Below are 24,893 nucleotides of genomic sequence, written 5' to 3'. Positions count from 1 at the left end.
ATTTGCGTAGAATTTGCCAGTAATGAGCAGAATTATTTGGTTTCAACGGAAAGCTTTTAAGGTCGCAAATAACGTGTTAAAAGAAGAAGTTCCAAGAAATAAAGCCCTAAACATATATTTTCTATTAGACTATTCTTTTTTCACGGCGATTTCTTACACATTTCCCCATCAATATACAAGGTGGCGCAAAATTAATCATACAATTCATTTTTAAATAACTTTTTTACTAAAAATGGAATTTGTATTTGTATGTATTTTTACCTTCACGCGCCTCATTGCTTGTGTGTTTGTGTACTGCAACGGTCAAGTTCACACAAAAAAACAAAATGTCATAAAATTATCTACCAGATTATAATAAAAATTCATTCCAACAATTTTTCTGTTTTGTATATCATTTTAAGTTCTCAAGCTCTTAAAAAACCCCCCATATAATTTAATTTATAACATCAGGATAACGAAAGTAAATTGTATGAAGCAAAATTAACCCGATGAGTTAAACTGAAGGCACTCGAGTTAGTAATTTTACTTTTACCCATTACCAAGTTACAGCAAAAAATTTTAAAGTATCAAGCAAACCTACATAGCAGACAAAGAACTTCAACTGCCTCGTAAGACTAACGTTACTCTGTCATAGTTGCATTAAGGATACTATAGCCCAAGGCAAATTTATTAAAGGCAATGAAATCCGCATATAAGTAAAAACATACGTGTATTTTGTTTTTGCTTTTTGAATTCCATCACGTCGAAATCAGCAAAAAAAAACAAAATGTTGTTGTTGTAGCAGCATAAACATTCCCCATATAGGTATGTATGCTGCTGAAGTGGCAGTCCTTGGCTGGATATAAATCCAGGTCGTTCCGTTTACGAAGAACTGACTGTCGTGGTCCGACTGCCAAAAAAAGTCCTTTATGCCGCTTAACTTGTTTCAAGCCCAATACACATGAACACAGTAAAAAATGATGGTTTATATTTAATACCAGTTGCTATTGAATTTATACAATTTTGGATTTAAATTTGATTTTTAATTCTAAAAAGTTTTATTTTAAGACGATGAAATATTCTTGCAATTACTTTAAATCCAAAATGGGTTTAAAACAAAACTTTAATTGGTGCTGAGCGTTGCGTTTTTGAAATTCAATACCTATTAAGACCAAAAAAACATTAAAATGCTCTCTTTAATATTTCAAGCTATTTTGGTTTCAGTTTAAGTTTCAATTATATTCAATTTAAAATTTATTGGTTTAAAAGTAAAACCAAGAAAGTATTAAAAAATTCTCTCACTCTCTGTCACTCACTCACTCTCAGTGTCATTTTTTCCACTATTCTAGAAGCATGTTTTTAAAAGTGAAATACCACGCGGAAGGAAAGCGATGATAGCGAGGTAATTTCTGAAGAAGATCTTCGTTTTTTTCAAAACTGCATAGTTAAAGACGAACTGAATCTGGTGCAGCAGAAATTGCGAGAAACGTTAAAAACGAGACAAAAATTTATCGCAACTGCGTGGAATGTTTTGGAAATATGAAAGCAGTGTGGAACAAATTTTTATTGCTGCGAGTGTCGGTTCTAATTTGGGAAACTGTACAGAATGGACGTCTGAAGTAATACCTTATTTGATTTTCTTAAAGTTGCTGCCATCCACTGCCAGTGGACGCGAACGAAAAAACGCAAAATTCCAAAAATCTGTCGACAGTTTTATTTTTGAAAACGTAATTTACTATAAATTTTTTGTTCTTAATGGGCATAAATAAAAAAATTTGTTTTTACAGCTTAGAAGAATATAAAATAAAGTCTGGTCAGCCCACAATCGTTGCAGTTGGACAAGACAAGGCCACAATTTGCCAATATTTTATAACAATTGATGGTAAGAAGATAGCAGTTCCCGAGCATTATGAATTTAGGCAAGTTTTTGACTTGTATTTTAAAGCATTTTACGTATATAATATACAGTTGGATGTAACTTATATATATGTTGTCGATAACGAAATTTACTTAAGTTTAGAAATCTTCGTCACTAAGGAATTTAATTCCATTTTGCAGTGTTATGAAATTATTTCAACAGATCTTTCAGAACTAATTAAATTTAATAGCCTTAAAAATGTAAAACTATTTGAAGTGTACTTTATAGATTCAAACATGTTTTTATTAATTCTATGTGAAATTATAGAATACAATTTAAATATGTATTATTATTTCCCTTATGTATATAAATTTATGTCATTTTAAATAAAACGTAAATTTTTATTTAAAAAATTTATTTTGTTTTTTGTTTTGAGGATTCGTCAACAATGTACTAAATCTACTACAATTTTGGTTTGGATTCAATTCCTTTTTGGAATTAAAATATCATTCAAGGGTTTACTTTCAATTCCAAGAAAGTTCTACATTCAATTCAATTTTGGATTAACTTTAATTCTAATTATTATTAAATTTATTTCAATTCTCGTATATAGTCAAAACCATTTTAGCTTTATTTTTAAACCCTTAAAAGTATATAATTTAGTCTCATTCTTGGTTTTTTAAAGAGAATATTTTAATTAACTTCTCTCTCTCTCTTTTCTGAAACCGGAATAGTTTTAATCTTATACTTTCTGGAATTGTTATATATAAACACCAAATTGGTATTAATATTAAACTACAATTTTTACTGTGAATAATAATAATATTTCACTTTAGATATTATTCGAATCATCAACTATACATTCTCAATGTACACAAATGGCAAAGTAAAAACACAGATGTAAACAAAACAAATAATTTTGACTTTATTCATATTTACGCTGAAAAAATCAGCGCCAGTTGGATTCTTATCCACTATTATCGGCGACATACTATATATAATATATAGAACATAACTCAACACTAACTACCTCTTCACATGCCTGACTTATCATCCCAAACCTCTCACCCACTTTTTTCCCCACTCTGTCGAAATAGCCCGTTTCCTGGACCTACCGTTAAATGAGAGTGATGAGCACGCACTAAGAAGAAATATGTAAGTGACTACAACAATAAAGCACAAATTTTGAGACTATTTCAGAAAAATTGCGAAGCCGCTCTATACATAGGACCGAGGTAGTGTTAAAAGCACTAAAAGTTGAAAGAAAATATATAGGTCTTTAATATACATATGTATTTGTTTCCTTAGTTTCCCTTCTTCGATTGGTGCTGTAATTCAAAGACCACAACACAATACCATTCGCCGGCAATCGTAATTGTCATATCGTTTATGCACAGTGGGCACATTTTCATTCGTATTAGACTCACTTGGTGTTACACTCAGTACGACGTAGTATAATTGGTTTCAATTTAAGTCTGAATAACAATAAAAACAAACAAACAAACAGAAACAACCTGCAATAAAATAACAAAAAAATTAAAATTAAATAACAACAAAACAAAAATAAACAAATACGTAATAAAAAGCGAATGTGCACCGCCAACGTCGACGCTGAACTCAAGTAACTGCGTGTACGACTTTTATAAATAACTACATTAAGCTGAAAAAGTCATACAGCAACCGAAGAACGAGGACTAAGACGAATTAGAGCTGTTTGTTTTGTGATCTCTTTACTGATTGCTGTGCCAAGAATTGTGAACGCCGAACTGAATTCTTTTTCATATTCTGGGCTTCTACTTCAATAATAAAACGGGTGAAAGAATATCAAAATTATTCATTTTGTACGGCTATTTTTAGTTACACGCAATATGAAAAGAGCAGCACAAAGCTCAATGCAAAGTACGACACAAAGCACGACGGAAGTGCGTAATTTAAATAGTTCGCCGCTGATATCGCATTTTACAACGACTGATTCTGAACCGCTCTATAGCCGAGTGTAAAAATAATCAGAATGATTTTCTGAACAAAGGCATTAGCACGCGACCTTTCAATTTCAGTTTTTTGTTGTTGTATTTTTGAATACTTTTGTAGTTATTTCTGAATTTGTTAAATTTTGATGATAAAAATCTCTAAATAAGTATATTAAAATAAATAAAATAGAGTGGGATTTGATGAAACGTAATAAATAAATATAAGTGTAATTGAGCAGGTTGTCTAAGTCCCGTGAGGAGTTGCCCGATCTCCCATAGCGTGCGGCCCAGGTGGTGGATAGGGAGTGGCCTTCCCTGTGGGGGTAGGTTCAATACTCGTGTGATGACACAAAGTTGGCATAGAATCAGGGTGCCATCCGCGAACTAAACTGGCTAGGGAAGAGTCCCGAATGAAAACCTTCCTCGGTAATGGACAACGGAAAGGATAATGCTCCAGGTGGAACCCACACAAGTAGCAATCCATCCGCTTCGGCGGCAGGGGCATGGATTCTGGAGGCCCAACCATTACTCAAGTTTCTTAGCTGTATGAGCGAGACGAAACGTTTCCCAGTCTCGGAGGGCCTGAGTTGTGAGTTCACTTCGGTGGCGGCACGACCTCCCAAAGAAGCCAGGAAATCGGAGAGCGAAGTGCAAAAAATAACAGATCTTGAGTACTCGTATTCACACCCCATTCTCATGCGTATACGCATTCGTATTCTTATTCAAATCTGCATGCGTATACAGGGTGGACGATCCCATCAATATAGGGTGGAATATTTCAAACTTGAAATAGCTTTAAGTAAGAATTGAAAGATATTTTCAATGCGAGTTTTTTTATTTGAAAGCACAATCTTTGAAGCTTATAATGGAAAACTATTCCATTTTAGTTCCTGCACGAATTGAATTTTGTACGGCGTCATACCGAGGTCTTTATTCCAAAATTCGCCTCAAATGAAATGTTCAACTCCAGATAATGCTGCTGAAGTGACAGTCCTTGGCCGCATATAAATTCGGGTCGTTCCGGTAACGTAGAACCGCCTGTGGTAGAACCGAGTTGATGTGCTTGGTTGTTTTTGCACACTTTCAGCAACAGCAGCAATTTTTTCGGTTGTGCCCAGCGTACGAGCGCGAAAACGTGTTGTTGTGCCCAATATACTTAGATCTAGTTTTATGCACATATTGTACGGAAGGCGCGTCTCTTCTATCGAATTTAAAACGTAATTTTTTCCTCTTTCGGAAGGTGATTCACCAATTGCAAGTAAAATTTTTAATAATTGCGTAAATCGGCTCTTTTTGTAAATTGACCGAACTTTCTTTCTATGTAATTTAGTTTCCACATTCAAAACAACCAGCAGTTAACCCTACACCGCATATGGGCCCATATATGGTTGTGTAGTTTTTATTTAATTTTGTATTATAAAATAATTCAAACTATTTTAATCCATCAAATATATATTTAGCAATAATAAAACACAAAAAATTGTATATGATTTTATGGCATTACGAAATAACCTAGTTTTTGACAAAAAAAAAAATATGTATATATATTTATGGAAACGATCTCATCTCATCATTCTAGACGGTATTGGCATTTTTTGTCTTTTTTGTATCAATAAATAAAAATAAAAAAAGTGCACGTTCCAATAAACATCGCTCTTTTCATTGACTCGACTTTCATTTTGTGTAACACTGTAAAGTTACAGCGTTACGGCTGAACAGCGTTATGAGTTAACAGTATTACGGCTGCCTCTACAGTACTGAACTTTGCCCCTGCAGTAGCCAAAAATGTTTCCTAATCACGTAATAAAATATTAAAAATTAAATATTTAGAAGATCGTGGAAACTCTCTAGCCGATTTTAGCCAGTTTTAAAAAATTCAATCTAACCGTTTCTTCTTCCTCAAGTTTTTATCGGTCTGATCTTTCCAACTCTATTACACTAGGAGGCAGCAACTTACACTTCTTATTCCTGCAGCAAATCGGTCGGTCATAGAAATTTTCTGTAAATTACCGAAATTCTGGAGCATTTCCTTTGTTGTTGTTGTTTTAACAGCATAGGTAGCCCTGTCAGTGTAGGCATATCATCGGTCGTCTTCGTCTAGCTCATCTAGGGGTAGGCCCAGGAAACATGCTGTTTCGACAGGTTTGGGTCCAGAGGGAGAGGGGGGTTAGATGAGTCGGTTTAAGGGGGCATGTGAAGAGGTGGTTAGTGTCGTGCGGGGTACCTTCACATGCCGGACATGTGTTTGGTGTGTCGGGGTCGATTCTGGATATGTAGGAGTTTAACCTGCTACAGTATCCAGAACGTAGTTGTGCCAGTGTTACACGAGTCTCACGGGGAAGCTGGAGCTCTTCGTCTGCAATAGGTGGTGGTTGGACTCCGATTACGGCATTCATAGGACGGGAGTTCATGAAGGTGGTAACGGTCTCCCGGTGAATGTCGTTTATTGACTGTCTAAATACCGTCCGGTCCAGTAGGTTTCGGTCAGTTTTGTCCTGGATTTCGTCAGCGTAGTCTAGGGGGTGTCTCCTGACGTGTCTGGGAGGCGGCTCAGGCTCAAGCAGGTGTCTGCAAGGGTGAAACCTGCGGTAACATCCCAGCAGGAACTGCTTGCTGAGCAGTTTGTTGTGCTCCGCTACTGGGAGCATTTGTGCCTCGTTGTAAAGATGTTGGATGGGAGACATCATGAGGCACCTTGTCGCTGTCCGAATGGCGGTATTTTGACATGTCTGTAGCTTTGTCCACTGCGAATAACTAGTTCCAGGCGACCAGACAGGCGCAGCATAGTTTAGAACCGGCCGGCCAATTGCCTTAAATGTCGAAAGCAACAGTTCTTTGTCTTTGCCCCAAGTGCTGCCGGCCAGCGATTTGAGGACCTTGTTGCGATTTTGGACTTTAGTGGCAATTGCGGTTGTGTGCGCAGAGAAGGAGAGCAAGCTGTCAAAGGTTACCTTAAGGGACAGCTTGACCTTCTTTGTCCAGGTGGTGAAGAGGGTCGCCGTGGACTTGGTGGGGGAAAGTTGGAGATTTCTCGCAGTGAAAAAGCGAGAAAGGTTAGTGAGGTAGTTGTTCACTTTGGAACACAGCAAGAATTGCATTGGACTGATACCAGATTCCGAGGTATTACGGTCTGACACACGGAACAGACTGTGCGGGGGACCAGGAGCTGCTAGTTTGTCCCCGCACTGGGGTTGGAGCAGGAAGGAAGGGGAAGGGTTGAAGGGGAGTTGTGTTGCTCCGATAGGCTCCTCAACGTGGAGGTGTGGGTAGTGGTGGCGGTTGGTAGCGCCGGCCTATCAGGGAGTGTAGTAGCTGTGGAGGCATCAGACGCCTGCTGGCGGGAGCAACATGTGGCCACATACCGTGTGGATCACTCCCTATGTGACTTAAGACCTGAGCAGGTCTTAAGGTGGCTCCACTTGGTTGCACTTGTTACACCTAACCGAGGTGGAGTTCGGGTGAAGCCGTTTGTGGCAGACGCAGGAGTAGAATACTTCTGGCCCAGGGTTGGATTCGGTTCCAGCCCTGAGGAGAAGCATTTGGAGCAGGATTGCTGCGAGAGTTTGCTCCTGTGACGTAAGGGGTGTGATGATATGTGTTTCACTAGACAGGGCTAGTATACTGGGGCGGCAGCCCTTGGTCGGGAAAAACCCGAGTCATTCCGGTACGTAGAACCGGCTGCCATGGGAATGTTGGAGCATTTCCTGTTACTCTCTACTTCACCGGTGAAATAGATGTTCACGTATTATGTTTCAAAGTGCATGTATTACATTTCAAAGTGCCACTCTCAAAGAGAATGTCGCATCGCTCATAAACACTGGATTTACTTGGTTCACCTATCATAACGTCTACTGACTACATAATTGATGTCAAAGCTTAATCCAATAACCTCAATCTTTTAGCAAACATTTTGTTATAGGTTGTGGTGGGCAGAAACGATCTTTGTTCACGCCAATTTCCCCACTCGAAATTTCAGATGTTGAAAAATCCTGCTTAGGTACTGAGTGTAGCCACTCCATAATTGATTGTAAGGGAGTTTAAGACTCAGGAATAGTCGTTCCCATGACAGTCGGTTTTACGTTACCGAAACGACCCGGATTTATATCCGGCCAAGGATTGCCACTCCAGCAGCATTCCCCGTCCATGTATTGGGAATGTTTATGCTGATACAACAACAACAACAACCACTCAAGAATAGTAAAAGAAGAATCACGAATATTTGCTCTCCTTTGCATATCACCGTTTTGATGGTTTTGGCTTAAGTCGTCAGCTTGATAATGGATTCGAAGCACTCTTTGTCATGAAATCTCAAGCAATATAAAAAGTTGTTCGTAAAAGTTGTTACTGCCCAGTTACTGAGAAATTTTCGAGTCCATTTCTACCATGAAAAAGTTTGCCATAAAAACTTGCTTGTCACTTGGAGGCGGCACAAAACTTTAGGTCACTCCATTTGTAGGACAAACTCATGGCTTCCGCAACATGTTGGGGAAGAAGATCTGTCATATGACTGTAAAAGGTATATTTGTTGTTGTTGTAGCAGCGTGCTAAACTTTGTCTGTGCGATGTAGGATGATTGAAATATTCATATGAAATGTAAAGTATTATGTAAACAGGCATCAGACTGCAGCGACTTTACAGAATAAATCTCACTACGTCTCACTTTCTCTGACTAAGGAGAATAATTATCATATCTCGCATATGGATAACGTATGGTACGTCGACCATTAAAACTCAGAGGGGAGTGTAGGGATCGTATCAGGATTGTAACTGCCTCCCCAAGCACGCTATTCTCAATTATACTACACCAAAATCTCATCAAATAATCTCCTTGGATTAAATATTTCGTTTAAAATTTAATTAAAATAGTCAAATAAATCATAATTTAAACAAACAATTTGCAATAAATTTATTAGCCACACATACAAGATAATAGAAAACGTTTATGTGTATGCATACATATAAATACGTTTACATATACATAAGTGTGCGTGTATATTCACATTTCCAGGCCCTTTCTCAACTAATTAATACAAACGTACGTAGCGTAGATCAAGTAAATAAATTATTAAAATTTCATGCTGCTCAACTGAAGCACCAAGTTTTTCCATTTCTTTAATTCGTTTTTACTGTAATGGAAAATTTTGCAAACTGATTGCATTATTTGCTTATTTGCCAACAGCTCAGCTCCATAACAGCAGAGACAAGAGAAGATACAGAGACTATGAAAAAGGGAGAGTAAATAAAAAACACCGCGAGTAAGTGAACTGGAAATACAAGCAATTAATTTCTGCTTCATTTAAAGATGCAGGTACACGTGTGTAAATGCTTATACTGTAGAAAAATGGCATATTATTGATATGAAATATAGCTAAATCAGAAAGGAACTTTTGATATCGTAAGGATAGCAAAATATTTTAGGCGCAGATATTTGTTTTACAGTTATCCCATCAACAATTTAAAAGAAGAATGAATGAATGAGAATGAGCTTTGCTCTTCAATCTCATTGTATTTCATGCAGTCTACTCATGACAGTAACTCATCCCAACCCAGTTCGCTTAATAAACCTAAGATAGAGCTGGGCTAGGCTGAGAGTATGCGACTTTCTTACAACCGCAACCGGCCGCGATATCTTATCTTTCTTATACGTTGCTTGAATCTCCTTTGATTATGGAAAAACTACCCATCGGAGGACATATATTTCAGCGGCCAGGTGTATCTTCTAGCCCTCTGTATACCAGTGCAGGGTATACGTTTGGAGTTTCCTTTCGACAGCAGGTGTACTCCAGCTTGCTTTATAAAAGAATAGAGAAAACCACTTTCAAAAGTTTACGTATATGTGACGCACCCGAATTCATCGGTCATGACCTAGTATGCACGACATGGTAATGCTAATAAGATATGTCAAAATATTAAAGAAGAAAACTTGAAAAGGCGTTTCTGAGAGCTTGAAAGGACAAGGCTGGAGCGGCAGCGCGTTTTTCTCAAAATTATATTTTCAAATTTTTTTTAGTAATTAAACGAAGAGTTTTTCGCACAGATAAATATTTTTGTTTTATAAACAATTTGAGGCCAAAATTTTGGTCAAAAATCGATTTTTTTTTTGAGAAACCGCCATTTTGTCAGAAAAATGTATTTTGCTTATTCCTTCGATTAATTACTAGATTTAACATCCCGGAGATCAGCTGCAGCTCCTTTTCAAATAAATATTTTTGCTAGTAATTTGCTTTTTTTCGGCCTTCTAACTGTATATAACCCCTTAAGACATCACTCTAGACGTCATAATTATAAAAAATTTCCGATCTCAGCAAAATTTGGTATACGGGCGTTTTGAGTTCATGAGTCCGATTTTATAATAGATGTTCCTAGAAAAATTTACTTTTTTTTCGTATGAAAAAAAAATAAAATTAATAAAAAAAACTTTTCTTTACTTTTTAATCAATTTTATTACTTTTACACTCTACCAAAATAAAAAATAAAAATTAAGTTACTTTCAAAAAGAGTCAAAATTAAAAAAAAACACACATGCTTTTTGAGCAAAATGAATGAAAAATAGTTTTAGACTTCTACTTCAGCAGTATTTCCCAAATATGAATGGGCAATGGGTTTGGGTAAACAGAATTTTCACAAAATGGGGTTTTTCGAGTTATCAACAATTAACAAAGGGCGCTCGGGCGCTCCGGAGCGTTCGACAACAAGTAGCTAAACTTTGAATGCGTTTTTCTGAAAACTACAATATGTTTTTTGAACTGGTGATCACTGTAACTTAAAAACCGCTTAGTAGATTTCAATAAAATTTATACTGCTTTTAAAAAACATAAAAAACTCGTGCCTGATCGAAGGATTTTATTTTTTCAAAAATTTCAATTTCTTTTTTAAAAATTAACTGTCGGTTTTTCTCTCGAAAATCTAAAAAATATTTCCTGAAGCCGCCATTTGGTTAATTTTGAAAAAAAAACAAACTTCGATCAGGCACAAGATTATCTGCTAATAAAACTAATTTCTCTTGTCCGATTGATTTTAGATGAATCTCCAAGGACTTGTGATGATCATCGCAAGGGACTTCTGGAGAAACGGGCTCCACACAAACGGTAATAACTTCTACAATTATTAATTTTTTTTTTTTGAAATTTTGCTAAAGTCAAGTTGAAATATGATGTATTAATGCTATGTTTTTATTTTTGTAAAATAAAGCAATTGACTAGCAAAAAAAAAATGATTGAAGATCTTGCTTTTTTCGGGCCACTGACTACCCCTAACATTTTAATACAACAACAACAACTTCCACCACCTTTAGAAATCTGTTGAATTCTGAAAATCAGAATATTTGGTGTCCGACTGAATTTGGTTACACCAAAACATACTTATTCGCATAAACAGACGTTAAAAATAATTTTTTCTTATAAGTTCATCACCTGATTGCACTATCATTCGTTATTATTCTATCATTTCCTTTCTGCCGTACCAAAAATTACTCTCGTACAATTATTTTACTTTAATTTTATTATTCGCATTTATACCATTTTATCCATAAATAGATTTTCCTGTTTAATTTTAAGAGCATTTGGCCATTCATGCACAAATTTAAGAATAACAACTAACTACAATACAGCTGACGACAACAATGCATGAATATCAACAACAAAACAGCCCAGCATCAATACGAAGAAGACCATACATGCATAGAACCGTCACAACAGGGCAAGGCATAAAACGCATTAATGCCGAACATGCGAAAATGGTGAATTCGCTTACTTGCTAACCCCCAGCTACAGGAGGACTACGTGCAAAACCACACACATCATATGTAGTATGGAATTCCTATTTGAACAAGTGGCATACAGATTACGGCGACAGCAGCGAGACCTATTGAGAAGATACAAAAGCTAATGTCGTTTTAGGTATTCGAAGTTTTCACTTTTATGCTACAATTCCATATTGTTGTAATCTCATGTATGGATGTGACTTGCATATTGATGGTGCATATGTGCATACAAGTGCACTCGTAAATATGTATGTAGTTAAGTCATGTCAGCTATTCATAGCAGCATACCCAGCAACTGAACAATCATCAAATTTACGCGTTTTTTGTTTTTGCGTTTTTCATTCAAAGGCATAACATAGTGCAATAATCCTCATCGTTCTTTCATTATTTACCCCCTCCCGTATGCGCCAGTTCTTTTACTGCTACTAACTAATAAGCCTTCTCTACTTTCCTTTATGTGCCATAATCGCTGCTTATTTAAAATGTGAATGCACAATAATGTTCTACGAACAACAAGTAGTTAAGACTAAAACAGAAAAAAAAAAAACAATTGACCGAAGGTGTGTACACATGAGTGGGCAGTGCCAGCGGAGGCGTGGCGAGACCGGGGAGAAGTAGTTAAAGAAATATTGATGAATTATAATTCGGTCCAAAAAACCGTTAAATAATCGTAAATATCTAAATGAATGCAATGAGTAATAGAATTATTTATGTTATATAATTTAGTTTAATAGCAACGTAAGAATTTGCAAAAATCCATATTTATTTATTCATAAACACTTTGATTACGACTGTGCCTACTGCAATTGCATTATTTCGTGTTACACGGCACCTGCTAATGTATGTACATGCAAATGTACGTTAACATATACATACATATGCACATATGTATGTTTGCTGTTGGATTTGCCTGTTTGTCATGGCTTGCATGCCACTTGGCATATTGATTTTCTACACACGCCACCATACCGCCTCCACTTTATACCCTTAAACTGCCTTTACAGCGGCGCTCCATTGCTTACATGTATTGCAGCACGTCACTGCACTGAATTAATTTTTTTTTTATTCTCTACACTTTCTTCAATTATAAATTCTTTCAGCCGGCTTGGCAACATTTACATTGGGGCTCGCCTCTAAGTGAAAATTTCTGTTGCCGTGATTTTCTTAAATTTTTTAATATTGTATTATATTTGGTTACCGCAGCTCGTTCTGTGTACGGCCCAATACTAAACACCCCGCTCTCTAATGGGAGACGTTCCATACAGGCGACACAGTTAGAAGTAGGGAGATCGCCTGAAAATTGATTTTTCTTGTGCCATTTCGGTGTCACGAAATGTAATACTGCTGCTGCAACCATCTCTGCCGCATAATTTGCAAGTACCTAAGCAGCAGAGGAATTTGTAATAAAAAATAGAGATAAATACGTCAGTTTATGTAGTTTCGCATCTCTTACCTCTCTATTAACATTTATTAATTTATTTAATTCCATTCGCAAACTAAGCGCTTATTGAAATTGTTATGCACTTTTTCACTTTATTATTGCGTTATTGCACTTTTGTTTTTACAGTACACAGACTTTTTCTTCTATTCTACTATGCTCCACCAACTTTTTTCTTGTTCACATTGCAGCTACTCTTGCATCAATTTGTTTTTTTTTCATGCACTTTTCCGACCGACATTTAAAGTCGATATTCTACGTTCCACCAATTCATGCACTTTTACATTTCATTTTTATGCACTTCTTAAATATTTTCACTATTTGACTGACTTTAAATTTTCACAAGCCGACTTTTTCACTGCATGAAAAAATTTTAAGTGGATCTGCTTCATTCCTCTTCATCCGCTAATTTTCGAGTAACCGCTTTTGTTGATATAACTTGTACTCTTACGGAATTTTTGTTTTTGACTGATGCACTGATGCTAATCAGAGAAGCGGAGAACGTTAATCTGCTCGCTCGTTAACGGTGTTGCTGTTGCGGTGTTGTTCGCCCGGCAATCGGAAGAGGAACTGATGGAATTGACTGTTGGGATGATGTGCGAAACACAGGGCTACACTTTATATTGTGCATTTCTATTGAGATGAAAATCTATGTTGTTGCGCGTACATACAGTGGATTATAGTGATGGACACCTATGTAGCCACACACTTTCATTTTGAGCCACAGTGTGCCTCTCTGCATGCGTATATATGTATATATCTAATACAATGAAATGTAAGACAAATTATTTATATTCGGCCAAGGACTGTCACTTCAGCAGCATTCCTCGTATATGCATAGGGAATGTTTATGCTGCTACAACAGCAACAAATTATTTAATCGTTTGGTAAAAAAGCACATATAAAAAATTAGCCCGCTTTCCTTTAACTTCCGACAACACTTTGAACTGTAATATAATTTGTTCTAAGTATATTGAAAGATTTAACACAGTCAATTCACTTAATTTGCGCATTATTTATTTATTCATAACTAAGAAACTTTATTCATATTATTCCTGAAAATTTGAACTCTGTGCCCTATCTTTTTTTAATCTCTTAACTTTGCTACCTTTCATTTCCATTTAGAATCGTTTCATCAGAGAACGTAAATTCATGAATTTATGAATTTACGTTCTCTGGTTTCATTTCCACAAAGTGTGACATCTGCTTTTCTCATTCCATCAGCTGATCAGCTTCTATTCCACTATTCAATATATCAAAAGTGACAGCTCTCAAAAACAGCCAATTGTCATCGTCATGTTACTAATTTACGTTTTCCATGTTACTGCACGAATTTGTTGAGGAGAGTGATTAAGTAAGCAAAATTTGCACGAAACCGAAAGCGACAGAGCAGGAGCAATTTGTGTTGTGGCATCAGCTTGTTAAGAAAAAAACAAATTGCAATAAACCGAACGATTTTTAAGAAACTTAATTATAGAGAAACTAAAGTACAAATCTTGAGAATTAAAAAGAGTGCATTGGAAGTGTAGTGACAACATTAAAATAAATAGATTAATGTTTATTAGACAGGCGTTAGTATTATGTTGTAAACAGCAACCTTACGCTCCATCCATACTAAACGCAAACACCACAAAAAGGTATGCGCTAATTACAACCGTCACGCAAGAAGTCGGTATGACACACTACTTCGCAAAAATATTTAACTTTTATATTGTATTTCACAACATCTACAGCATTTGGGATAACTCAACTTTATTGTGGGCGCGTGCAAAATCCAACTTCATATTCCACCGCAAAATGAGCGCTTCAAGCACAGCTGCTGCTGGTGAATCGGGTGGAGTTAATAAGGTGCCGTTGAAGAAGCCACAAGAGCTAGAGTCTATATTGCGGTGAGTAAGCACGACTCTAAGACAGTTAATTAAGTGGGTGAAAATGATTCGAGATATTTGCGTAATCACAACAATTAATGAAAACTTGTTTCAGTCAAAGCGCTGCACTCTAGTGAGGCTATGCAAATGCATGTCAATCGCCAATTACTAATTTTTTCTATGTATTTACTTCTACAGATTAAATGATATTGCCAAATCCGAGCAAGATACGCGCGACTATCGAGGGCTGCAGCTAGAAAATGGATTGAAGGTGTTGCTGATCAGTGATCCCAAAACGGATGTTTCGGCAGCTGCATTGGCAGTGCAAGTTGGGTAGGGGTATAAGAAATTTTATTTATAACGATATTTTTAATGTATGTGTATGTAAATTAATGACACAGCCATATGTCCGATCCTGATGAATTACCCGGCTTGGCACATTTTCTCGAGCATATGCTTTTCTTGGGCACCGAAAAGTACCCACATGAAAATGGCTACACCACTTATTTGTCACAAAGTGGCGGCAGCAGCAATGCAGCGACATATCCACTAATGACCAAGTATCACTTTCATGTGGCGCCCGATAAACTGAACGGCGCACTCGATCGTTTTGCGCAGTTCTTTATAGGACCCTTGTTCACGGCCAGTGCCACGGAACGTGAAATAAATGCGGTACAGTGAAGTTTCTGTTTTCTAAAACTATGCACAAATAATTTCACCTTTTACCATTTTCTTGGTTTGGTTTCAAGGTTAATTCGGAGCACGAAAAGAATCTACCCAGCGATATATGGCGAGTGAAGCAGGTGCATAAGCATTTGGCGAAACACGATCATCCCTATTGCAAATTTGGAAGTGGTAAGTCAGTGAATTTCTTAGTATGAAACAAAATGATACCCTTAAGGAGTTAGAGGCACGAAAAAATTATGATTTGCAGAAATTCTTTTTTGCTAGTCAATTGCTTAATTTTACAAAAATAAAAACATAGCATTAATACATCATATTTCGTCTTGACTTAGCAAAATTTCAGAAAAAAAAAATTGTAAAAGTTACCGCTGTTTGTGTGGAGCCCGTTTCTCCAGAAGTCCCTTGCGATGATCATCACAAGTCCTTGGAGATTCATCTAAAATCAAGCGGACAAGAGAAATTAGTTTTATTAATAGATAATCTTCTGCCTGATCGACAGCGGCCTCGGGAAATAGTTTTCAGATTTTCGAGAAAAAACCGGCAATTAATTGTTAAAAAAAAATCGAAATTAAAACAAAAAAAAAATCCTTCAATCAGACCTCGTGCCTCTTATGTTTTTTAAAAGTAGTATAATCTTTATTGAAATCTACCAAGCGGTTTTTAAGTTACAGTGATCACCAGTTCAAAAAACATAGTTTTGAGAAAAATGCATTTAAAGTTTAGCTACTTGTTGTCGAACGCTCCGGAGCGCCCTTTGTTAATTGTTGAATAACTCGAAAAGTATTTGTCAGATTCACTTCACACAATATTTTTAAGATATACTTTAAGAAAATGCAAAAAAAATGCAATTTTTTCGAAAATTCTGACTACCTGTTAAACCTCCGTTGGACACCCCGGTCCAGCCAGACTTTTTCGGCTGTGGTCGTAAATATAACATATTTATATTTTAGTTAACGACTTTAGCTTCTAAGTAGCTTCCTAAATTTTAATTTTCTATCGATTTATGGACATGACCTTTTAAAAAGGATACTCGAACAGGGCGAAAAAAGGCCATACGCAGGGTTGAGCACGCCGAAGGTTTTAAAAAACGTGTCCAACGGAGGGTTGAACAATTGAAATGTTTAAAGGTTTTCTAAAAAATATAACAGACCTGATATTCTTTATTGCATTTCTTATTATTGTCTTCTTTTTCTAATTACACTCTCTTCCAGGTAATAAAGTAACACTCCATGATATACCTAAATCTAAGAACATCGATGTACGCGAGGAGCTATTGAAATTTCACAAGAAATGGTATTCGTCGAATATTATGAGTTTAGCTGTGCTGGGCAAAGGTACCTCAAAGAGATTCAAGTGTACAACAAAATACTAATGTTAACTTTTGAAATTTCCCCACAGAATCACTTAATGATCTTGAAGATATGGTCATTGAAAAGTTCTCCACTATTGAGAATAAAAATGTGGATATACCAACTTTTCCGCCCGAACCATTCTCTGAGGATAAGTATGCGCAAAAAGTGTATATTGTGCCAATAAAAGATCTGCGATCGTTGACAATCAGTTTCACGACAGCCGACCTCACGGAGTTCTATAAATCTGCGGTTTGTTGCATAAAATAATGTTCGTGTATTTTTTATTTATTTAAAATGGTTTGAACTTTTCTAGCCTGACAGCTATCTATCGCACTTACTCGGTCATGAAGGCAAAGGCAGTATTTTATCGGAGTTACGTAAGCTGGGCTGGTGTAACGAGTAAGTTCAAAAATTGTACAGGCTTGAAAATATGGAGGTTTTCATTATATTTTTGTATCTACAGCCTCATGGCCGGCCATCAGAACACATTAAACGGCTTTGGTTTCTTCGAAATAGTTGTGGATCTAACGCAGGATGGCATGGAGCACGTTGACGACATTGTGAACATTATTTTCCAAGTGTGTTAAAATTTTCAAAAAAAAAAAAAAAAAAAAAAAAAAAGAATGTTATTTATATGTATTTTAATAAATAAATACTTGTATTCCAGTACTTAGCAATGCTGCGGAAGGAGGGCCCCAAGAAGTGGATCTTTGATGAATATGTAAACATAAATGAGATACGCTTCCGTTTCAAGGACAAAGAGCAGCCGGAAAATATGGTCACGCATGCGGTGTCGGCAATGCAGGTAAGTTTTAAAAGAAGATGCGATATTAAATCATTAATTTTTTAAAACTTTTTTTAGATTTATCCTCTCGAAGAGGTGCTAACCGCGCCCTACTTAAGCAATGAATGGCGTCCTGAATTGATTACGAAACTGCTTGACGAATTGGTGCCGGAAAAGTGTCGCATAGTGCTCATTGGCCAAAGTTACGAACCATTGTGTAACGAAAGCGAACCATATTACAAAACTAAATATGGCATAAGTAAAATTGATGCTGAAACTTTGAGGGTATGTCTTAAATAAAGGGTTTTCCAATAAGAGGTGTTATTTTGATATTCAAAGAAACATGCTATATTTTAATATAAATGATCGGACGTTTATTTCATTATAAAGAGGAAGGTATGCCGTTAATAGTGGAAAATAAAATCAGGCAAATGACCAGTACGACCACGCTCTACTCCACGCCCTATGTCCTCGATAGCCTCACGAATTATATCTTTGAGGTCTTTAATCGACCCTGGGCTGTTGGCGTAGACCTTCCCTTTCACGTGGCCCCAAGGAAAAAAGTCACAAGGTGTTAAATCACAAGATCTCGGTGGCCAATTGTGATCACCTCTTCGAGAGTTAACACGGTCCGGAAACTTTTCCGGTAAAAGATCAATGGTTTCGTTGCTTGCGTGACTCGTAGCGCCGTCTTGTTGAAAATAAACGTTGTCAGATCAATACCATCCAATTCCGGCCATAAAAAATCGTTAATCATCTCTCGATAGCCCAATCCATTCATTCATGACACCTGTTATTGGAAAACCCTTTATATAAAGAAATGTATGCATAGACGACGCATTTCTATATTACAAATTTGACACTATTTCTTAAATTTCTTTATTTAGCGCTGGGAAAAGTGTGGTCTCAACGAGAACGTTGCACTCCCTCTACCAAATGCTTTTATACCACAAAATTTCGATATAATGCCTGTGGATGCGGACATGCCCAAGCATCCTAGCATTATAAAGGATACACCAATCTTGCGTGTGTGGCATAAGCAAGACGACCACTTTATGAAGCCAAAGGCGTGCATGACATTTGACATGTCCAACCCGATTGCCTACCTCGACCCGCTCAATTGCAATCTGAATCAGCTAATGGTTTCCTTACTAAAGGATCAATTGAATGAATATTTGTATGATGCGGCGTTGGCGGGGTTGAAACTGCAAGTGAATACAAAGTCGACTGGAATTGAGGTGTGTGCATACATTGACTACTGTGGATTGCAATAAATTAATTATAAAATATTTTTTCTATATTTTTGCAGTTTTCTATACGAGGCTATAATGACAAGCAGCTAGTACTATTAGAAAAAGTGTTGGATCATTTATTCGATTTTAAAATCGACGAAAAACGTTTTGACATACTTAGAGAAGAATTCATACGTTCATTGAAGAATTTCAAGGCCGAACAGCCGTATCAACATGCAATTTATTATTTGGCTTTAATTCTCACCGAGAATGCGTGGGCCAACAGCGAATTACTGGATGCGATGGAGTGTAGGTTCTTATTTGTATTGATATAGCTTTGAAATAATAATGATAAACACCAACGACTTTTGTATTTCCTATGCACAGTGGTCACCTACGATCGTGTGGTAAATTTTGCGCGCGATTTTTTCCATCGTCTGCATACTGAGTGCTTTATTTATGGCAATGTAACTAAGGTACAAGCATTAGATGTAGCAGAACGTGTCAATAAACGCCTGGAGGCGACAGATTCTATTTTGCTGCCACTGTTGGCACGCCAAATGCTTAAGAAACGGGAGTATAAGTTATGTAGCGGTAAGTGGAATTCAAATGCGCGCTTTTTCGATCGCATTCATTTTTGCTCTTGTATAAAAACACAATTCATTTCTTTATTTGCCTAGGCGACAGCTATTTATTTGAAAACCAGAATAATTACCATAAAAGTTCTTGTGCTCAATTGTATTTCCAATATGGCTCACAAACGGATCGCTCCAATATTATGCTGAATTTGATTGCACAGGTTCTATCGGAGCCATGCTATGATGTGCTGCGTACAAAGGTGAGTGAATTTAAATTTATATTAATCAGAAAAAAGGTTAAAATTTCGGATGGAACTGTGTGTAATTAAATATATAAATATTTATGTTATATGGTTGTTAATCTACTTTTAATAATTTTAAAGCCGGGATACTGGTAAAATATTTGACAAATTGGGATATAGTTTTGATAAAATATTGAAATGATATCAATATTTAGATTTCGTTATTTTAAGGGGGCAGCTTTTCCAGACAACGTGTTTTTCAATTATGTTTTTAGAAAATTATTATTACATTAGGTGCGCAACTAAGTTCCCGCTGTTTGTCAATATGTGCCGCCAGCAGTGTGTGCTAGTCGATTCTAACATAACCTAAACGTCATAAACCAAGCTTAGACATATGGTAAACAAAGTGCTTCGACACATTAGTGATTTTGTTTTGATATCATATACTTTTGGTTGAGTGAAAATGTCTGATTTTGTGCCGAATAATCGTCATTTGCGGGAAGTGTTGATTTTGATCTTTCATTCGAAAAAAAAAATGGTGGCTAAAGCGCATCGAGAGCTACAAAAAGTTTATGGACATGCTGCTTTAAGTGAAACAACGTGCAGAGATTGATTCCGTCACTTCAAAGACGGTGATTTTAATATTGACGACCGTCCGCGTGAAGGAAGGCCAAAAACCTTCGAAGACGCTGAATTGGAGTCATTGCTCAATGAGGATTCGTGCCAAACGTAAGAAGAGCTTGCTTCATTTGCTTGCCATTTCCAAGCGATTGCATGTTTTGGGAATGATTCAGAAACAGGGGACTTGGGTTCCTTATGAGTTAAAACCAAGGAATGTTGAACGTCGTTTATTCGCCTGTGAACAACTGCTCCAGCGTCAGACAAGGAAGGGGTTTTTTCATCGCATCGTGACGGGTGATGAAAAATCGATTCAATACAGCAATCCAAAGAAAAGAAAGTCATGGAGTCCAGATATTGCACCGACCTATTAGCACCTGTTCCGATCGATGGCACATGGCCTAGCTGACCAGCAGTTCAATTCATACGAAGACATCAAACAATGGTTTGATCCGTCGATAGCCTCAAAAGATGAACAGTTTTACGGTGACGGTATACGAGATCTACCATAAAGATGGGAAAAAGTAGTAGCCAGCGATGGGCAATACTTTCAATGATTCACTTGTAACCATTTTTTCAGAATAAAGTTGTATTTTCATTAAAAAAACAGCGAGAACTTAATTGCGCACCTAATATTTTTTTATTATCTTAAAATAAATTGCATATTAATATTGAATGAATATACAAAAAATTTTTTTTAAATAAAAATAAATGGCGGCGCTGCTCAAGCGTGGCTCCTTTAAGGGGGTCTTCTGGTCTCGAGGCCCTGAAATGAAGGGTTTTTTTGGGGATTGATTGTGACAAATCCTGTGAATATTTAAAAAAAATTTTTTTTTTATTTTAAAGGTACATGTCTTGGCTTTTAAAAAATGGTTTTGACTTTGAAAAAAATTAACACCCCCGACCTTGAAATGGCGCTGAAGACGTCCACCTCCAAACGAAACAGGTCTCCATTTTGGTCACGGTTCTTCCACCTGGGTAATCAGAAAGCAAAAATTAGATATGCGTTGTCTTCAGAGTTGCCCTGGTTAAGTTTTCCCGTGACAGATTTTTTTTTTTTTAATTTTTTTCAAAAGTTATGCAACAATTTGCAAAAAAAATTTTTTTTGCTCATTTTTTGAACTTTAAAAGGTTATAAAAATGGAATGAAAAAAAAATTCAAAAATCGTACACGGGGAAACTTAGCAGTAAGTTTTCCGAACCTTTTAAGACCAAAACCATTGAAATCGGAGTATAACTACTATGAAAAGTGTGACCAAAATGCTTAAAAAACACGATTTTCGGGGAAACGCGTTTAAAGATAAAGTTTATGATAAAACGGCCGGAGGAGGGTACACTTCGGTGCCCAGAAAAATGTGAAAAAAATGCGATTTTCAAAAAATCCTTTCTGTGGCGTATTCTCGCATACACATACAACAAAATTATGCAAAAAAAAAAAAATCGATTTTTTTTTTCGCTGGAGACCAGAAGACCCCCTTAATTTGAGCCGTGGAATGCACAGCCTCTTGTAATCAACTGAAATCAACCAGACAAAAGTTTTTCATTAAAATAAGTAATTCCGCTTTGCACTTACTTATTTTTAACGAAAAAAAATTTATATTTTAAGTGACAATAAAAAATTAATTAAAGTTTATTTTTATAAACAATTTTTTAAACGATAATTAATATAAAATTTGAGGTACATGCAAAAGCCAATATGTTAGAGAATATCCCTGTAAAATTTTAAGTTGATATCTGGATTACTTTTTGAGTTATATTCGAAAGCCCGAAACGTATTTAGAGAAAAACGCGATTAAAGTTTTCGTTCTTACTCATTTTTCCTTCGACGCTCATCACTTCACTGACTTTCTAGGGACTTTTTGGACTTTCTATTAAGCTTGAAACATTGAAAAGGTATTCTTTAGATTATAAATGAATTTTTACAGCACAAAAAATGGAAAATTTGAAAGTGCTGGAGCAAAAAAACTCCGATATTTTCATTTTCTTAATAGTATTGGTTTAATTTGACCTTATTTGGTGAGATTTGGTGTCAGTGAGTGTACTAAGCGTCCGGTAATTGGCGTAAAAACAACGACGACTAAAAAAACAATGGTTTATCCGAGAAGCAAAAAATTAATATCATTGCCTATAAGCGGCAAAACCTATCAAATGTCGAAATTTCGCGAATAGGACATTGCAATGAATATTTCGTTAGTAGATTTAGGGTGAAATATTGAGAGACGGAGAGCTTATCACGCCGTTTTGGAAGTGGACATCCACGAAATACAAATACAGATATGGTCAAGATAGCTCTGCTCGATCGATTGAGAACTGCTCTATGAATTATTTCAGAGTTAAGGCATAAGCATAACATGGAAATCAGCACCTCGACTGAGCAGCGTCGCTTGAGAGAAGAAAATTTACTGAGTCACAGACCCGCTAAAAACCCCCTTCTGGCAGCAAAAATGCGTTCCGCCCATATAAACTGGTGTAAGGAAAAGCGAAATTGGACACATAACGACTGGGCACGAATCATATTTTTAGATGAGTGTAAAATAAATCTTTTTACCGCAGATGCAGGATGCGCAGTGCTCCGCAGACAAAATGAAAGGTATAGCCACAACTGCGTTCCGTGTACTGTTAAACACTTACCCAATAACCAGTTACGGTGTTGGAGGTATTTTGTTGCTTGAAGGATAATGTAAACTCTTCTGCGTATATTGAAATCATTAAACAAGGTGTTTTACCAACAATGGAGCAGCTGTCAGAGTACGAAAAAATATTATGTTTCAGAATGATTCTGCACTTTGCCATCGATCGAAGTCGGTAAGCATACCATCGATACTAGAAACTTAAACCAATTTCTTTTAACGAAATGACATTATTACAACAAAAATCTCTGCATAAGTAAACTAATACAAATTGAAAATATGTGATCTATTGTATTTTAAAAAGAAAGATACACCAACAGAAGCCGGCTAAAAAAAGTAATCGAAGCTACTTGGTATAATGACATTTAATAAGACATGATTAAAAAACTGTGCGAAAGCATGACATCCCGCGTGGAATGTGTCATAAAAGCGTATATCTTTTTTAATACAAAATCGATTTTAGCGACTTGATCTAAATGATCATGTAAATTTAATCTCAATAAAATGCATAAAAACCGATTAAAGGTTGTCACAAGAGAACATTTCTAACTATCTACGAGTAATAGCAGTCAAATGCAAAAGGACCTAATTTATTTACTAAAAATATTACTTCAATTGGTGTACCTCAAATCGCCTTTTTTTACCATAATTGTATAAATATTTGGGAGATGCTGCTTTTTTTGTTGTAAGAACATAAAATATTCATGACAAAATTTGGCGAAAGCCGCTGAAGTGATTGTTCATGAGCTGATATAAATAAGTGTTTTCCAATAACAGGTGTTATTTAAATATATAAAAGGCTATCGAGAGATGATTAACGATTTTTTTTGAATGGTATTGATCTGCACAACGTTTATTTTCAACAAGACGGCGCTACGTGCCACGAAACATTTGATATTTTACGGGAAAAGTTTCCGGACCCTGTTATCTCTCGAAGAGTTGATCACAATTGGCCACCGAGATCTTGTGGTTTAACACCTTGTGACTTTTTTCTTTGGGGCCACGTGAAAGAGAAGGTCTATGCCAACAGCCCAGGGTCGATACAAGACCTTAAAGATGGAGTTCGTGAGGCTATCGAGGACATTCGGCAGCCACTTTGCAATTCGGTTATGGAAAATTTAATGGAAAGGATATTGTCCTGTAAGCATGGTCGTGGTGGTCATTTGCCTGATGTCATTTTTCACTATTTTCGATATACCTTCCTCTTTATAATGAAATAAACATTCGATCATTTATGTATATTAAAAAATAGTATTTTTCTTTGAATATCAAAATAGCACCTCTTATTGGAACCCTTTACAAGTCGTTTCAGTAGCGTAAACCAGTCGGCTGCTTCGTTGCCCTCGATGGGGGCGCGTTTGGTATACGAGGGTCGCTTAAAAAGTCCGTGCAATGACAGAGAGATGACAATACTGGCGTGTATCGAGATGATGTTTAGTTAGTAGCATCTCTTGGAAGAACACACATCAAGTTTCAGCCAGATCGGCCCATTTCTTTGTGTTCGGCATTCGTTTGAATCAAGGAAGTCGGAAAATTAAGGGAAATAGGGTTCCAACTCATTTCACATACTCATAAATGCACACCTTTTAAAAATCCCTTATCATGCATCTCGAAGTCGGGACGAAAATAAAAATTTACAGAAATTATTTATTGTATACTTTTAGGCACTTCAATCATGATTTTCATATTTTGTCGTTCATTTCTAATCGGGGTAGTGCTCATTATAGCCTTCCTTTTAAGCTGCAGTTAGTCGTAATCAAAAACAGCTGATATTAAAGTAGCCGAATGGGTTGGTGCGTGATTACCATTCGGAGTTCACAGAGAGGTCGTTGGTTCGAATCTCGGTGAAAGCAAAATTAATAAAAAAACATTTTTCTAATAGCGGTCGCCCCGCGGAG

At 36.4% G+C, this 24,893-nt stretch overlaps 2 protein-coding genes across 7 annotated transcripts in view; one reads left to right on the top strand and one right to left on the bottom strand.

The window, feature by feature from the left end:
• Positions 1 to 13,489, bottom strand: part of LOC129243039 (rho-related BTB domain-containing protein 1) — a 47,258-nt gene extending 33,769 nt beyond the window's left edge. For 4 of the 5 annotated variants that reach the window (XM_054880094.1, XM_054880093.1, XM_054880096.1 and 1 more), the window contains exon 1: positions 13,023 to 13,489. The gene's annotated coding sequence lies outside the window, so the exon portion shown is untranslated. The remainder of the gene's footprint in view (positions 1 to 13,022) is intronic. The other variant, XM_054880095.1, reaches the window with a different exon arrangement.
• Positions 13,490 to 14,280: 791 nt separating this feature from the next.
• Positions 14,281 to 24,893, top strand: part of LOC129243038 (insulin-degrading enzyme) — a 39,680-nt gene continuing 29,067 nt past the window's right edge. The window contains exons 1-15 of one of the 2 annotated variants that reach the window (XM_054880090.1): positions 14,281 to 14,644; positions 14,741 to 14,896; positions 15,074 to 15,208; positions 15,277 to 15,547; positions 15,625 to 15,730; positions 16,771 to 16,893; positions 16,958 to 17,160; positions 17,225 to 17,310; positions 17,375 to 17,489; positions 17,579 to 17,716; positions 17,774 to 17,980; positions 18,583 to 18,933; positions 19,005 to 19,236; positions 19,315 to 19,521; positions 19,608 to 19,765. In XM_054880090.1, the coding sequence (XP_054736065.1) occupies positions 14,562 to 14,644; positions 14,741 to 14,896; positions 15,074 to 15,208; positions 15,277 to 15,547; positions 15,625 to 15,730; positions 16,771 to 16,893; positions 16,958 to 17,160; positions 17,225 to 17,310; positions 17,375 to 17,489; positions 17,579 to 17,716; positions 17,774 to 17,980; positions 18,583 to 18,933; positions 19,005 to 19,236; positions 19,315 to 19,521; positions 19,608 to 19,765 (2,571 nt within the window). In that variant the 5' untranslated portion in view covers positions 14,281 to 14,561. Of the gene's footprint in view, positions 14,680 to 14,740; positions 14,897 to 15,073; positions 15,209 to 15,276; positions 15,548 to 15,624; positions 15,731 to 16,770; positions 16,894 to 16,957; positions 17,161 to 17,224; positions 17,311 to 17,374; positions 17,490 to 17,578; positions 17,717 to 17,773; positions 17,981 to 18,582; positions 18,934 to 19,004; positions 19,237 to 19,314; positions 19,522 to 19,607; positions 19,766 to 24,893 lie in introns of both variants that reach the window. The other variant, XM_054880091.1, reaches the window with a different exon arrangement.

This window comes from Anastrepha obliqua, chromosome 3, assembly GCF_027943255.1.
Source record: "Anastrepha obliqua isolate idAnaObli1 chromosome 3, idAnaObli1_1.0, whole genome shotgun sequence".
In the NCBI taxonomy this organism is placed as follows: Eukaryota; Metazoa; Arthropoda; class Insecta; order Diptera; family Tephritidae; genus Anastrepha; species Anastrepha obliqua.
This window is presented reverse-complemented; position numbering and strand designations above follow the sequence as displayed.